This window comes from Bos javanicus, chromosome 11, assembly GCF_032452875.1.
Source record: "Bos javanicus breed banteng chromosome 11, ARS-OSU_banteng_1.0, whole genome shotgun sequence".
NCBI classification, from domain to species: Eukaryota; Metazoa; Chordata; class Mammalia; order Artiodactyla; family Bovidae; genus Bos; species Bos javanicus.
Window position 1 is genome coordinate 43,699,398 of NC_083878.1, and position 14,588 is coordinate 43,713,985.

Here is a 14,588-nt window from a genome sequence, read left to right on the forward strand (position 1 = left end):
AATTAAAATATATATTTCAATGTAATGCAAGTTTTAATAATTTTGTATTGTTTTGTGTACTTTACATACAATAAACTGCACATATTTTAAGTATTCACTTTTGATGAATGTTAGCCATATAACTAATGAAGATAACATTTTCATTATCTCTAAAGGTTTCTTTGGGTATTTTCAGTTTTGATAGTTTTTTAATAACACATATCGTAAAATTTACCCTTTTGAAAAGTTCTGGGATGGATTCTAGAGATGGATGGTGGTGATAATTGCATAATAATATGAGTGCATTTACTTTATGTATATTTTACTACAATAAATAAAAATTCACCCTTTTGTAGCTTAGTGAATTTTACTCACATAGATTTTTTAAAATTTTATTTTTACCGTGACAGATACTCAAACAATATATTCTTAATGTTCAACAAATACTTTTTCTTGGTTGCATGGCATGTGGGATCTTAGTGCCCCAATCAGAGATCAAACCCGTGTCCCCTGCATTGCAAGGCAGATTCTTAACAACTAGACCACCATGGAAGTCCCCTCATGTAGATTTTTAACTGATAGGTTTGTTTGTGTAGCATAAAAATTTATCAGGTTGATTTTTTACTATTATTATTTAGCATTTCATGTTTTGGCCCAAAATTTCACCGAATTTTCATATTTCATTATACCAGCCATTATCTGTTTATATTTTGACTGTACTGTCTTCGGAAGAACAACTTGCAAAGTTACTTAAATTCCTTTATTTTGACAAAGCACTGATTATTAATCTTTATTCTGTTGCCAGTGTTACTTCAGATGTAATTTCTTTGTGTTAAAAATTTTTGAAGTTCATTTAAATACACATTAAATTCATATTGTAGATTAGTGTATCTCTTCCTATTTAATCGTTTCCTTTTGTAATGTAATGACATGAAGGCAGCTGTGGATCACATGAGTATTTCTTTTTGAGGTAATATAATTTTCAAGGGCATATAAATTCAAAGAGTATATAATTTTTGAAGTAGTCTTTCTGATATATAAACCTATTCTTAAATTGTTTTTTAAATAAGTAAATAAGCACATTGTAGTGTTGAGTTTTTAAACCACATTTACTGATTTATATGTATTGAATGCCCAGAAACAAGCTTTCTAGCTGTTAAAAATAACAAAATAGATATTCTAATTATTCACCATTCAATGAATAATTTTAACTTTTTCCCATTCACTAATAGTAAGAAGATTCTAGTGTTTCATCTGTATCTCCTTTCTGTATCCATTACCATGTAAAAGTGCCATTTTATGTTCCTCACAAGAACTAGAAATTGTAATTTAATTTTTCTTTGTGAATTGGTATTTTTTAAAAACACTATAATTATAATTTGAAAATAATAAGTTTCAAACCTTTTATAAGTTCTATAGTAAAAAAATTTTATTTTACTAAGTCAGTAGCTTAACTAAAATTAGTCATAGTTTTCAGGTACAGATCAGCATTCTAGAAAAGTGCTAATGTAAACTTCTGAATGTCAAGCCTTGTAAAACTGATATGTGGTTAAAACCTTGAAAAACATCTGGTTCTGATACTTCCAATAAATGTCAATACTATTGGCTCCTCTTCTAAAACTCTAATAATTTCATTTCTGTGTAACATTTTTCATGAAGGCCAAACATGGTGATCCATGTATGTGATGAAGCAAAAAACTTGAAAGAAGATTTTATTTGCCCACGAGATCTTTTGATATCAGAAATGAAGTACTTTGCTGAATATTTATCTGTGGATGCCCAGCGCTGGGAAGAGGTGGACATTTCAGTTCATTGTGACGTTCACATTTTCAACTGGTTGATAAAATATGTTAAAAGGAACACTAAGGAGAATAAAGATTGTGAGATGCCCACTTTAGGTAAAAGACAATCTATTACTTACTTTGTAGTGAAATTCTTGTGTCAGTTGGTAGTTGCTTCAGGCAAAATAGGAAATGTGGAAAATTGTTCAAACCTTAGTATTTATGTTCAGATTAGTAATCACTGTTTAGGAAACTGATACCTCATTCTTTTTTAGCAAATTTTAGTGAATTTATGGCAAATGGACAGGTCTCTAGATTAGCCATTTTCACTGTATGTTACGATGACTGACTGCTGGTGTCCTGAAGATCCTTTTAGGGGATCCACAAGGTCAAGGGAATCTGCTTAATAATGCCAGGATGTTATTTATCATTTTTCCCTCTGTGTTGACATTTGTCCTGAAAGTGCAGAAGTAATAGAGGATAGAACTGTTGGAGCTTTAGCACACATCAAGGAAGGAGCATCACATTGTATGAGGGGTCACTGTGTTCTTCAGCCCATGTGCTCATAGTAAAAACGGGAAAAAAAGAAAAGGCAAAAATAGTTTCTCTTAGGAGTATCCTTGATGAGGCAGTAAAAATGACTAATTATATTAACTCTTGACTCTTGACTATACATTCTTCTGACATTCTACGGGATGACACAGGAAGTGCAGTCTTGCTGCACACCGGAGTATGATGGTTGTCTGAAGGAAAAGCACGTGTACAGTTGCCTGAGTTGCAAGCTAAATTAGCTGCTTTCTTACAAAACCATTTTTACTTGGAAGAATGGCTGACAGACCCTCACTTAAGCATCTGGCAGATACTTTCCTCCTTTTTTATTTTTTAATTTTTCTTTTGGCTGCACTGCACAACTTGCAGGATCTCAGTTCACCAGTCAGGAGTTGAACCCAGGTCACGGCAGTGAAACTCAGCATCCTAACCACTAGGACCAGGGAATGTCCAAGGCAGATAGTTTTTTGAAAATGAATTAAGTGAGCCAGTCATTGAAAGGGAAATAACTAACAATATTTGTTGCCAGTGATAAAATTCATGCTTTCAAGTAAAAATTAAGAGTTTTGGGAAACTTGTATCTGCTTGCATGTGCTTGATAGTTGCTCTGTATTTAAAGACTTTTCTTTAAATATTAACAAATAAGACTTTTTAATATAATGTATAATGAGATGTTTCAACATTTGGAAGATCTGCATAACTCAGTAAACCAGTGTCTTTCAAATGATCAATGCATGATGTTAACAAAAAATAATGCATAGATTAAAGATCCATTCTCATTGCAAGGTAAATCAGACGATTTTGAGATAGCAGAATAGGAAATGCTCTTAGTATGATTTTGATTCCCGTTGCAACTAACCTTTAAGAAAGACTACCCACAAATTCAGTGTGCAAACAGATGTGAGAATCAAACTATCTGCCCTTAAGTCAGACACTGAAGAGATTTATAGAAAATGTCAAACAGTGTTATTTTCTTTTTTTTTTGAAAAATACAGTTATTTTCATAAAATTATGTTAATATGTAATGAGTTTATTAATTCATTGAAAAAGAATAATAAATATTTTAATTTTTTTCTGTTTTATTTTCCACTATAGTAAATATGGATAGATGTAACCCAGTTAAACAAAAGCTTTCTAGGAATCTCAGCTTTTAAGATTCTTTTTTAAAAGAGGTCTTGAGAGCAAAAGTTTGAGAACCAATGTTTTAGATGATAAGAAGAGTAATTACTAAGTAATCTTTTTTGGGCATTGACTTGTATAGGAAATCACACTGGTGGGGTTTAATATAAGTATTTCTGTGCACTAGAATTACAATTTACAGTAATATCAAAATATTTCTAATTTCTTACTAGTAAATAAATCTATACTGACAGTATAAAAGTCTTCTGAGGAAGTTCATAATTTAATACCTTTTTGTGACCAAATTAAGGGAAAAGGTTTCTAATGGTTCTTAAAATTACAAAATTGCTAAATCAAAATTTTCAACCAGTCAAAAGGTTAAAAAGTGGCCCAAACTTGGTCATTCTGTAATCTTGACCTTAAATCAGTGGCTACAAGTGTTAAGCTTCTATAAAAGCAATCTTTAACTAGGAAAACTAGCAAAATGCTTAATTCCATCGCTAATAATCCAGACCTTGGGTCTTAACTGTAGTGGGTCATATTATAGTTGAAATTTTTCACCAACTCCTTCCTCTCTTTACCATTTCTTTTTGAGAACCTTCCATCTAGAATTGTTATTTAAGAAAAGATTGGAATTACTTATTATACTTATTGTGTACATAGTCCTTTATTTAGGAGGACTGTCTTAGTACTGTAACAGTAAATATCAAAATGTTTCTTTTTCCTTAAATATAACTCATGGAAAATGACTGAGGTTTACTGAAAAGATCGCATCAGCCAGCATCCCCTTTCCCTGGTTGTGCCTTTGAAGTCTGCCTTTTTCATTTCTGCAGTAGTAAATTTTCTATTATCTTTAAGAATCTTTTAAATTAAGCATTTGTTCATAACAAGTATTTGAACCACTTTTGAAATAACTTCATTGTGATTTTTGTGTGATGAGTTATATTCTCAATTTTAATTATCCTTTTCCCTGGTTTAGTTAAGGAGGAATTAGTATATATCATATCTTTAGCTGGAGTCTTTTTACTCGATGTAAATCTAATTCCAGGGCAAATTTGCTATGTTTTCTCTATACCCTAAATTTTAACTTTGCATTTTCTTTCTTGCATATAAGCCGTAGTAAGATTTTATTAAATTGTTCTTATTAAAGTAACCTCGTCTTTTAAGGTGAGAAGGAGCCTGTTCTAAGGAGATTGAGATGAAAATCAAAAGGAGAATTTAACTTTTTCTCTCTCTTTTTTAGAGCCAGGAAACGTCATTTCAATTCTTATTTCTTCAGAGTTTTTGAAAATGGATTCACTGGTAAGTATTAACAAAAGATCCAACTCTTCTATTCACCTATGCTTGATTTAACATATAACTTGATGTTTTTTTCAAGTGTCTAGAAAATTCGGAGACATCTTCCTAAAGTAGTTGTTGATTCAAGACTGTGATTCATTAGAATCAGCTGCTGGTGTTTGGAGGTACTTTGTTGTATTGGGAAAGGCTTAAGGCTACTGTGTGTCATTTGCGCAGGATGCCTATAAAGCTAGCAACTTATCCTCGGGGGAGGAGTTAGCTGTTGCATCAGATGAAACTAAACAGCATTAATTTTGCCCCAAAAGGGATTTGGCCATAAAACCAAATTAAAAGAAAATTAATTGGAATATATTTGTTTTACTATTTAAATAATTGGTTTAAACTTGTACTGCTCATTTGTGTCTTTCATTTATAGTTAAGCAAACTAAGAAATGAATGCCCAACTGCTAAAAGATGTAATTTTGTATGTGTAAACCACATGCTTATGTCTGTTGTTAAAAATAGTTGATGAAACATAAAAGCACAATATATCCATATCAGACTCTTAACACTGAATATATTTTTCTTCTTTTTCCTTTTATTTAATAAATTTCTTTATCATTCAGATGTTTTTTTATATTTTTTGTAGTTTTAAATGAATATTTGCTTTTCACCTCTGGTAAAACTACACAGAGCAAAATATTCCTTTACTGTGTTAACAGATGTGAAGTTCATTTATTTGTTTGAGGTTTTATTGTATTTTTGTACTCCTTAGTCCCTCCCTCTTCTGTTGTTGGTATTAATTGCTTCAGGGGAGGGTTATAGGGAAAAAAGAGAGACTAAAAGAGTCTCTGAGTTTTGATTTTTGTAATCTAAGACCTAAAGCATGATTTTTATATCATAGCAAAATATTTAGAAGAATACATAATTAACCAGTGCTGTTTTTCCCCAAAACACCATCTACCTTGAAAAGTAAATATACCTGACATTGAACAAAGGCAGAAAGCAAGCACAACAGAGCTGAGAAAACCCTAAAGTGACTGAAATTGTTTGTTAGAGAAATGGAGACATAAAATTGTCACTAAGTTTAGTAATAGAAAGTCACATATCTGTACCCTTGAGTTTGTCTACTTAAGATTTATATCTGCCACAATCATGAAAGATGTTCATTACATTGTTGTTCAAAATATTCTAAGAAGTTTGAAATTTTTTCTAGCTATGTTTGTATAAATTTGACCTACTAGACCACTTTGGAACAGTATAGTTTGACGCAAACAGGCAGAGCTAAGTTATTGCCTAGCAATACATGGGTTAAGCCTTTAATGAATCTTTGTCTTTGAAAAGTATTGATATGACATTATCCTTTCTGTTTCTATCTTCAACACATTTTCTGTGTTTTTTTGTTTAGGTTGAACAGTGTATACAGTATTGCCACAAAAATATGAATGCCATTGTAGCTACCCCATGCAACATGAACTGTATTAATGCAAATCTTCTTACACGTATAGCTGATCTGTTTACACACAATGAAGTTGATGATTTGAAGGACAAGAAAGATAAGTTTAGGAGGTAATTTTTAAAATTTAATTTTAAAGGTAATGTTCCGATTAGAAAATAATGTTATTTTTATTTCATTTTAGTAAAAATTCTATATTTAGAATATATTTGGAAATCTATTTCCATTTTATTTTAAATGAATTAAAATATGGGGCTTGTCAGGTGGCTCAGTGGTAAAGAATACACCTGCCAATGCAGGAGATGCAGGAGTTGTGGGTTCAGTCCCTGGGTTGGGAAGATCCCCTGGAGAAGGAACTGACAACCCACTCGTCTTCTTGCCTGAAGAATTCCATAGGCAAAGAAACCTGGTGGGGCAGTCCACAGAGTCAGAAAGAGTCCGACACAACCGAGAAACTGAGTGGATCTGCCTGAAGTAAAATGTATTCTGAGCTGATGGCTTGAGGTGAAAGATAGTAACTAAATTAGTTACTTTGTATAAGGCGTATATAAACAGATTATGATGGTGAATTATGTTAAAAATTACCAAAACAGGGCCTTAGTATAAAGGGCAAGAGTTGTGTGAGATGAGGTCAACAGCGTTAGGAGCTGTTTAGGTCATACAGGGAGTGTCTACTTTATTCTAGGTGGAATGGAAGCAGAGGAGTGGCATGATCTGGTTTGTTTTTAAGAAATCAGTCTATTCTGTATGGAGAAAAGACTATAAGGATATAAGAAGCAAGACCTATTTGAAGTCTAGTGCAGTGGTCTAGTGAGAGATGGAAAGCTTAGGACTAGAGTTAGAGGCAGGGGTTCTGGAAGGAAGTAGGTGGATTCAGAGTATGTTATTACAAAGATTTGACAGATTTTCAAATGTGATGATATAGGAAAAGAGAATATTTTAGGATAATTACTAGGTTTTAAGGTTGAGTAACTAAGTGAATGATAGTGTCATTAATAGAGCAGTGACTGGGGTGAGGGGAATCAGAAGATGTGTTTGGATCTTGTTGCTGCTGCTGCTGCTGCTAAGTCGCTTCAGTCGTGTCCGACTCTGTGCAACCCCAGAGACAGCAGCCCACCAGGCTCCCCGTCCCTGGGATTCTCAAAGCAAGAACACTGGAGTGGGTTGCCATTTCCTTCTCCAATGCATGAAAGTGAAGAGTAAAAGTGAAGTCGCTCAGTCGTGTCCGACTCTCAGCGACCACATGGACTGCAGCCCACCAGGCTCCTCTGTCCATGGGATTTTCCAGGCAAAAGTACTGGAGTGGGGTGCCATTGCCTTCTCCGTTGGATCTTGTTAGGTTTATTTATTTATTTTTATTTTTTTAGGTTTATTTAATATATTTAATATACTTCTTGGACATTCAGGTAGGATGGCAGGTAGATGTAAGTCTGAAGTTTAGGTCAGAGTTCAGGGCTTAAAATAAAAATATGAGTAGATGAGGTTTAAAGCCATAGAACTAAATGAGATTTCCTAGCCAGACCACATGTTCTCCACCGAATTGCAATGGCACCTTTACTATAAACCAGGAGATTTTATATGTGAGGTCTCTTTCTGGATTCTCCATTTTATTCTGTTGATTTCTTTGTCTATACTTTTATCAGTAGGACACTGTCTTAATTACAGTAGCTTTCTAATATTTTTTTGGTATCTAGTAATCTAAAATTCTGGAGAAAGAAATGGAAACCTGCTCCAGTATTCTTGACTGGAGAATCTCATGGATAGAGGAGCCTGGCAGGCTACAGTCCATGGGGTTGCAAGAGTTGGACACGACTTAGTGACTAAACCACAACCACCACCACCAATCTAAAATTCTCCAGCTTTGCCATTCTCCAAGATTGCTATCTTGGTCATTTTATATCCTTTGCATTTCCACATGAATTTTATAATCAGCCTGCCCATTTTCTCTTTCTTTTTCTCTCATATACATACACACACACACACACCTGCAAATTTGAGGGTTAGTACTGAACCTGTAGATTTGGGAAGAGACATCTTAATAATATTGAGTCTTTCCGTTCATTAACATGGTATAACTCTCTATTTATTTTAGCAGTGTTTTATAGTTTTTAGTATAGAGTCATTTTTCCTTTTTTTTAAGTGAAATTTATTCCTAGGCATTTGAATTTTTTGGTGCTATTATAAATGCTATTTTTGTTTATTTCCTAATTATTAACAAGAGCATAGTGTAAAGACTGCCCAACATTTGGAAGATTCAACAAAGGAGAGTTAAGGAGCCTGAGAAGGAAGAGCCAGAGGGTCAAAGGGAAGGCAAAAGGAAAGAGGGTTTCAAAAAGGAGGAAGCAATTAAGTGTTCAAATATGTGTAATGCTGCTACCATGTAGAGTAAGATGAGGACAGAAATGTGGTTGATTGGATTTAAACAACTTTTTTCCAGATGTTTGCTCTGAATGATTACAGAAAAATTAAGTTCATGTCTAACATTATTGTGTTATATGCGTGCTAAGTCACTTTAGTCATGTCTGACGTTTTGCAACACCATTGATTGTAGCCCACCTGGCTCCTCTGTCCATAGGATTCTCTAGGCAAGAATACTGGAGTGTGTTGCCATACCCTCCTCCAGAGGATCTTCCCAACCCAGGGATCAAGGCTGCATCTCTTACATCTCTTGCATTGGCAGGCAAATTCTTTACCAGTAGCATCTCTTGGGAGGTCCAGATTATTATATTATGCATAATAGTAAAGTATTAACATTTATTGAATGTTTAATACTATGTCTGACACTCTTTAAAAACACTATCTTATTTAACCCTTTTAAAATCTTATGCATTTGAAATTAGTAGCCCCATTTTCTAGATGGAGAAAATAAGTTTCAGAGATTTTAAGTTGCCAAAGGTCATGTATGAAATTATTGGTAGACCCAGGATTGTTAAACTTCCCAAATCCTCAATCTGGAATTTTCCTTAACAAAGAACTGAAAGAGAGGTAGACATCCACGTGTCTCATTTTTCTTGTGAAAATTGATTCTTAACAAGCAATTCTCATTAGTAGATTTACTTACTTAGAGCAGCAAAAAATGTATTATAAATTCCCACGGAAGGACTCTCTAAGGACTTATTAGTCTTATTTTCTACGTGTGCAAATAGGTCAGCGTTTATTTTCATTACTATCAAGTAATTTTGGTATCGTGGATAGAGAAAATTAATTTGTTGGTCATTTGTTGTTACTAGTAAACTTTTTTGTAAGAAGATTGAGAGACTGTTTGATCCTGAGTACTTGAATCCAGATTCTCGGAATAATGCAGCAACATTATACAGGTATATTTTTCTTTAGTATGCTATGTATTGCAGCTAAATTCTTTAATTTTAGTACATTTGAAATTTTCTTCTTGAGTGTTTTTTGTATTGTCTTTGTTGTTTTTTTTAATACAATTTTAAAGGTTACTTTCCATTTACAGTTATTACAAAATACTGGCTATATTTCTCACATTGCATAATACATCCTTGAGCTTATCTTATACCCAGTAGTTTGTATTTCCCACTCCCCTCCTCCTATTTTGCCCTTCCCTACACTTTCCCCACTTATGACCACTAGTTTGTTCTCTATTAGTCCGCTTCTTGTTTGTTATATTCACTAGTTTGTTGTATTTTTTAGATTCCATGTATAAGTAATGACATACAGCACTTGTCTTTCTTTGTCTGACTTATTTCATTTAGTGTAATGCCCTCCATGTCTGTTGCTGCCGATGACAAAATTTCGGTTTTATGGTCAAGTAGTATTCCATTGTGTGTGTGTGTGTGTGTGTGTGTGTGTATACTCACCACATCTTCTTTATCCATTCCTCTGTTAATGGACACTTGGGTTGTTACATATCTTGGCTGTTGTAAATAATGCATCTATTAACATTAGGGTGTATGTATCTTTTCAAATCAGGTTTTTTTTTTTTTTAATGTCTACCCAGGAGTGAAATTGCTGGATCATATGGTGGTTCTGTTTTTGTTTTTTTGCCAGCCCTCATGCTGTTTTCCGCAGTGGCTGCATCCATTTACATTCTCACTAACAGTGTACAGGTGTTCCCTTTCTCCATATCCTCACCAGCATTTGTTATTTGTGTTCTTTTCAATGATGTCCATTCTGACAGGTGTGAGGTGATATCTCATTTTGGTCTTCATTTGCATTTCCTTGAGGATTCGATGTTGAACATCTTTTCATGTCTGTGTTGGCCATCTATATTTCCTCTGTGGAAAAATGTCTGTTCATTTCCTCTAGCCATTTTTTAATCAAGGTATTTTTTTAATTGTATCTTTGTGTTATTATAGATGCTGTTTGTGTAAGAAACTTTTAACAAAAGAAACAGAAAGAAGAATTCCTTGCATTCCTGGAAAAATCAATGTGGATCAGCATGGAAATATTATATACATTCATATAAGGTGTAGTGAAAATAAAATACAGATTCTTAAATGTGAATTAATGGTGTATTTATAAAGCAAAACTACTTCTAAAAGGAATGGGAAACATTTTTTCTTCATGTGATCCAACTCTGATTTAGAAAGATGGTACTTTCCAAACAAAGTTGTAAAAGTATATTTTATCTTGAAAGATATTCTGATCAGTGCCATTAAAATGATTTTTCACTGCTAGATTTCAAGTGTTATATTGAATTTGACAAGAGAACCAGATTTATTTTCAGATGAATTTTAGAGTGAGGCAAATTGTCTTTAAAATTGGATTTTCTATATTTAGTCTTCATACTTCTTCAGTATTATATTAATGCATAGTTCTTTTTCATTCTCCTTAAGTTCAAAACTAGTTCTCATCCTGAGTTGGGGAGTAGGTGGAAAGGGTTATAAATAGGAATAATGTCTCAGGAAAACAAAAACTTTAAAATATATATGTGTGTTCTCTGACAGTATCCTACTGCTAGTGATTTATTCAGAGAGGTAATGTTGATTTATGAAAGCACTTAGTAAGGACATTGATTGCTGTATATCAATAAAAAACAACACTCAAATGATTAAATGAACTAAAATATGTGTATTTGTATAAAACACAAAACATATTTTGTATTTGTATAAAACACATTTAATTGCTTCTGAATGTTCAGTCTTTGAGAATGTAAAAGAATATGTAGTGTGTGTTAGTTGCTCAGTCATGTCCAACTCTTTGCAACCCCATGGACTGTAGCCCACGAGGCTTCTCTGTCCATGGAATTCTCCAGGCAAGAATACTGGAGTGGGTAGCCATTTCCTTCTCCAGAGGATCTTCCCGACCCTGGGATCGAACCCAGGTCTCCTGTATGACAGGCAGATTCTTTATCATCTGAGCCACCAGGGAAGCCCAAAAGAATGTATAGTTGCATGGAGAATTGATAGTAAATTAAATAAGAAAAAAACCCAGGTTATAAAACAAAACTCAAGGGTCTTCCCTGGTGGCTCAGTGGTAAAGAATCTGCCTGCCATGCAGGAGACACAGATTCGATACCTGGTCTGGGAAGATCCCACCGGCCGTGGAACAACTAAACCTATGGGCCACAACTACTGAAGCCCAAAGTCTGTGCTCTGCAAGAAGAGGGCCCACCACAGTGAGAAGCCCATGCACCGCAACTGGAGAGTAACCCCCCTGCTCGCCACAACTAGAGAAAAAGCCTATGCAGCAAGGAAGACCCAGCACAGCCAAATAAATAAATAAACTATTAAAAAAAAAAAAAACAGAAACATGTTCATTAAATATTAACTGTGGTGTTACCTTTGAATGATGGTATTATGGATGATTTTCATTTGCTTTTTGCTTTTCTTCCTATATTAAAAATGTGCAGTACTTTTATTAAAGGAAAAACTGTACAACTGTTAATTTCATATTGTAAACATTAAAACAAATCTAGAGAAAAATATGACATTTGACTCTAGTATTAATAGCACAGTCAACATTAAAATGTTTCATTTTTCTCTTCATATAATAAAGGGAATATAAGCACTTGGGATTTTATACTTCTTTATCTTGAGACTTGAATCACCTTTTGAAAATTATTTCCATTTTGACAGCAATAACTTAATATTGCTGTATGAAAAAACATACTAAATTTGACATCTGTTTTGTTGTTTTATTAAAAGTATTTTTCCTGCAAGTTAGCTGTTAATGACATTTTTTTAATGTCTTCAAATAACTTAAAACAGATGTAGTTTGTAATAACATAATGGTGTTTTGTTGTATCTTGAACTAAAGACAAAAATAACAAAAATTCAAAAACATTAGGGACTTAGAGAAGCATAGGAACTTGTTACATGTAACCATTGCAAATGGAGTTTTAAGTCTTGTCTGCTTATTTAAATTTATATCATTGAACTTAAAAATGTATATTACTGAGACCTGATTGTATATTACTTTATTACTCCATTACTAGAAAATAATTTTGAAAATAATGTACAGAACTAATACATTAATGGAGTGTTTAAAATTACCAATAATTTATGATATGTACAATTAAATATGTTCCATTTAGTGTCATATGCTTAAGTCCAAACTGTTAGCCTGCTTAAACTGTATTTATTTTTAAAAGAAACTCCATACCTCTGTGCTGGGTCTTTGTTGCTTTGCACAGGCTTTTTCTAGTTGTGGAGGGCAGGGGTCCTCTTGGCTGTGGTGTGTCGGCTTCTCACTGCAGTGGCTTCTCTCGTTGCAGAGCACAGGCTCTAGGCACAGGGGCTTCAGTAATTGTAGCACGTGGGCCCAGTAGTAGCAGCGTGTGGGTTCTTGGACAGGCAGGCTTCAATTATTATGGTAGCTGCAGCTCGCAGGCCTAGACCATGGGCTCAGTAATCGTGGTGCATGGGCTTAGTTATTCTGTGGCATGTGGGATCTTCCTGGACGATGGATCAAACCGTGTTGCCTGCATTGGCAGGTAGATTCTTAACCACTGGACCTCTGGGGAAGTCCTTAAATTATATTTAATTTATAACCCTTTATCTTGAGTAGTAAAATAATTTGGCATTCAGTCTGTGACACTTTTTTCTGTTGTCCACAGGTAAAAACAGAATAAAATTCCGAAATGAAATTTTATCGAGCGTTCAGTGTAGTCCCTTCCGTAGCCATCGTTTGGGGAGTGTTCTTGAAAATAAGCCACAAATTTAAAAATATTGGTTTAAAACAAATTGTTTCTATTGCTTACTTGTGAAATAATATAACAACTGAGGCTCTTTTCCCTAGAGATAAGACTTGGGATGTTCATGAGTATTTGAATAGTCTTTTTGAAGAATTAAAATCTTGGAGAGATGTATATTGGCGCTTGTGGGGAACAGTCAACTGGCTAACTTGTTCAAGATGTTATCAGGTGAGTTTTTTTTTTTAGTTTCCTGTTTTGTAACCACTGAGAGCAGGCTCTTTTGACATATGCTATTTAATTAGTTAGGGTGTGTTTGTACAACATCTGACATCTTTTTAAGAAACTAGTGGCAGAAACAATGGTGCTATTAAACATTGCTGGCATCTGACCTCGTTTCTCTTACTGTGATCTTCCTCTTTTTTATTTCCATTGCTGAAACAATCAATGACTTGATGAATTTTTATAAAGCCAACAGGTTTTTAAGTGATAGAATTCATTTTTTTCAATAGAAAAAAGATACAGGATTCTTGTTGCCTTTCATTTATTTCCAGCCGAACTGTTTCTCTGTTAGCCCATAAGTTTCTTTAGAAATTCAGAAACACCTTTGCAGATAGGATGCTACTGAGATGTGCCCTATTAATATTAATATTATATTATATTATATTAATATTAATAACATTGTTATTAATAATCATGTTACCAAAAATGTTTTGTCCACTTCTTCTAAATGAAGGCTTAAAAGCACAAGAAAACTTGCAATTTGAAGGTATTTATAATAAATCCTTTTATAAAATAATTAGATCTTTATTGGTCACAATCATTCCTAATTAGTCTTATGTATAAATTCAGAGTGTTCTGCATAAAATATTTTATGAATCCTGTAGGTCTCCCTGCCCCCTCACTTGGGTACTCATTTTCAGTAGAGTAAGGCAGCACAGAGAGCAGCTTATTACAACCATCAGAGTGACATTTTTTTCAAACTCTTTCTTCCCAGTGACTCTGTATGTCCTCCCAGTTTTTAAAAGCTTGATTTATTGAAGTATAATTTACATACAGTAAAATGTATCCTTTTTGTGAGGTTTGACAAACTCATACAGTTGTATAGCTACCACCACAATCAAAGCATAGACTACTTCTGTCATCCTTAAAAATTCCCTTGTGGCTGGTTTTAGTCAGTTCTTGTCCCATCTCAGCCTCTGATCTGTTTACTGTCTCTGTAATTTTGACTTTTCCAGAATGTCATATAAATAGAATCATACAGTATTTCGCTTTTTGAGTCTATTTTATGTAGCATAATGTATTTGAAATTTATTCACATTGTTGTATC

General features: G+C 33.7%; 1 protein-coding gene across 5 annotated transcripts in view; it reads left to right on the forward strand.

The window, feature by feature from the left end:
* SANBR (SANT and BTB domain regulator of CSR) overlaps window positions 1–14,588 on the forward strand; it is a 62,805-nt gene that overhangs the window by 18,426 nt on the left and 29,791 nt on the right. For all 5 annotated transcript variants that reach the window (XR_009739382.1, XM_061432490.1, XM_061432489.1 and 2 more), the window contains 6 exons: window positions 1,639–1,877; window positions 4,672–4,730; window positions 6,115–6,275; window positions 9,393–9,479; window positions 10,482–10,592; window positions 13,366–13,489. Coding sequence is in view for 4 of the 5 variants with exons in the window: in XM_061432490.1 (XP_061288474.1) it covers window positions 1,639–1,877; window positions 4,672–4,730; window positions 6,115–6,275; window positions 9,393–9,479; window positions 10,482–10,592; window positions 13,366–13,489 (781 nt within the window). In the remaining variant the exon portion in view is untranslated. The remainder of the gene's footprint in view (window positions 1–1,638; window positions 1,878–4,671; window positions 4,731–6,114; window positions 6,276–9,392; window positions 9,480–10,481; window positions 10,593–13,365; window positions 13,490–14,588) is intronic.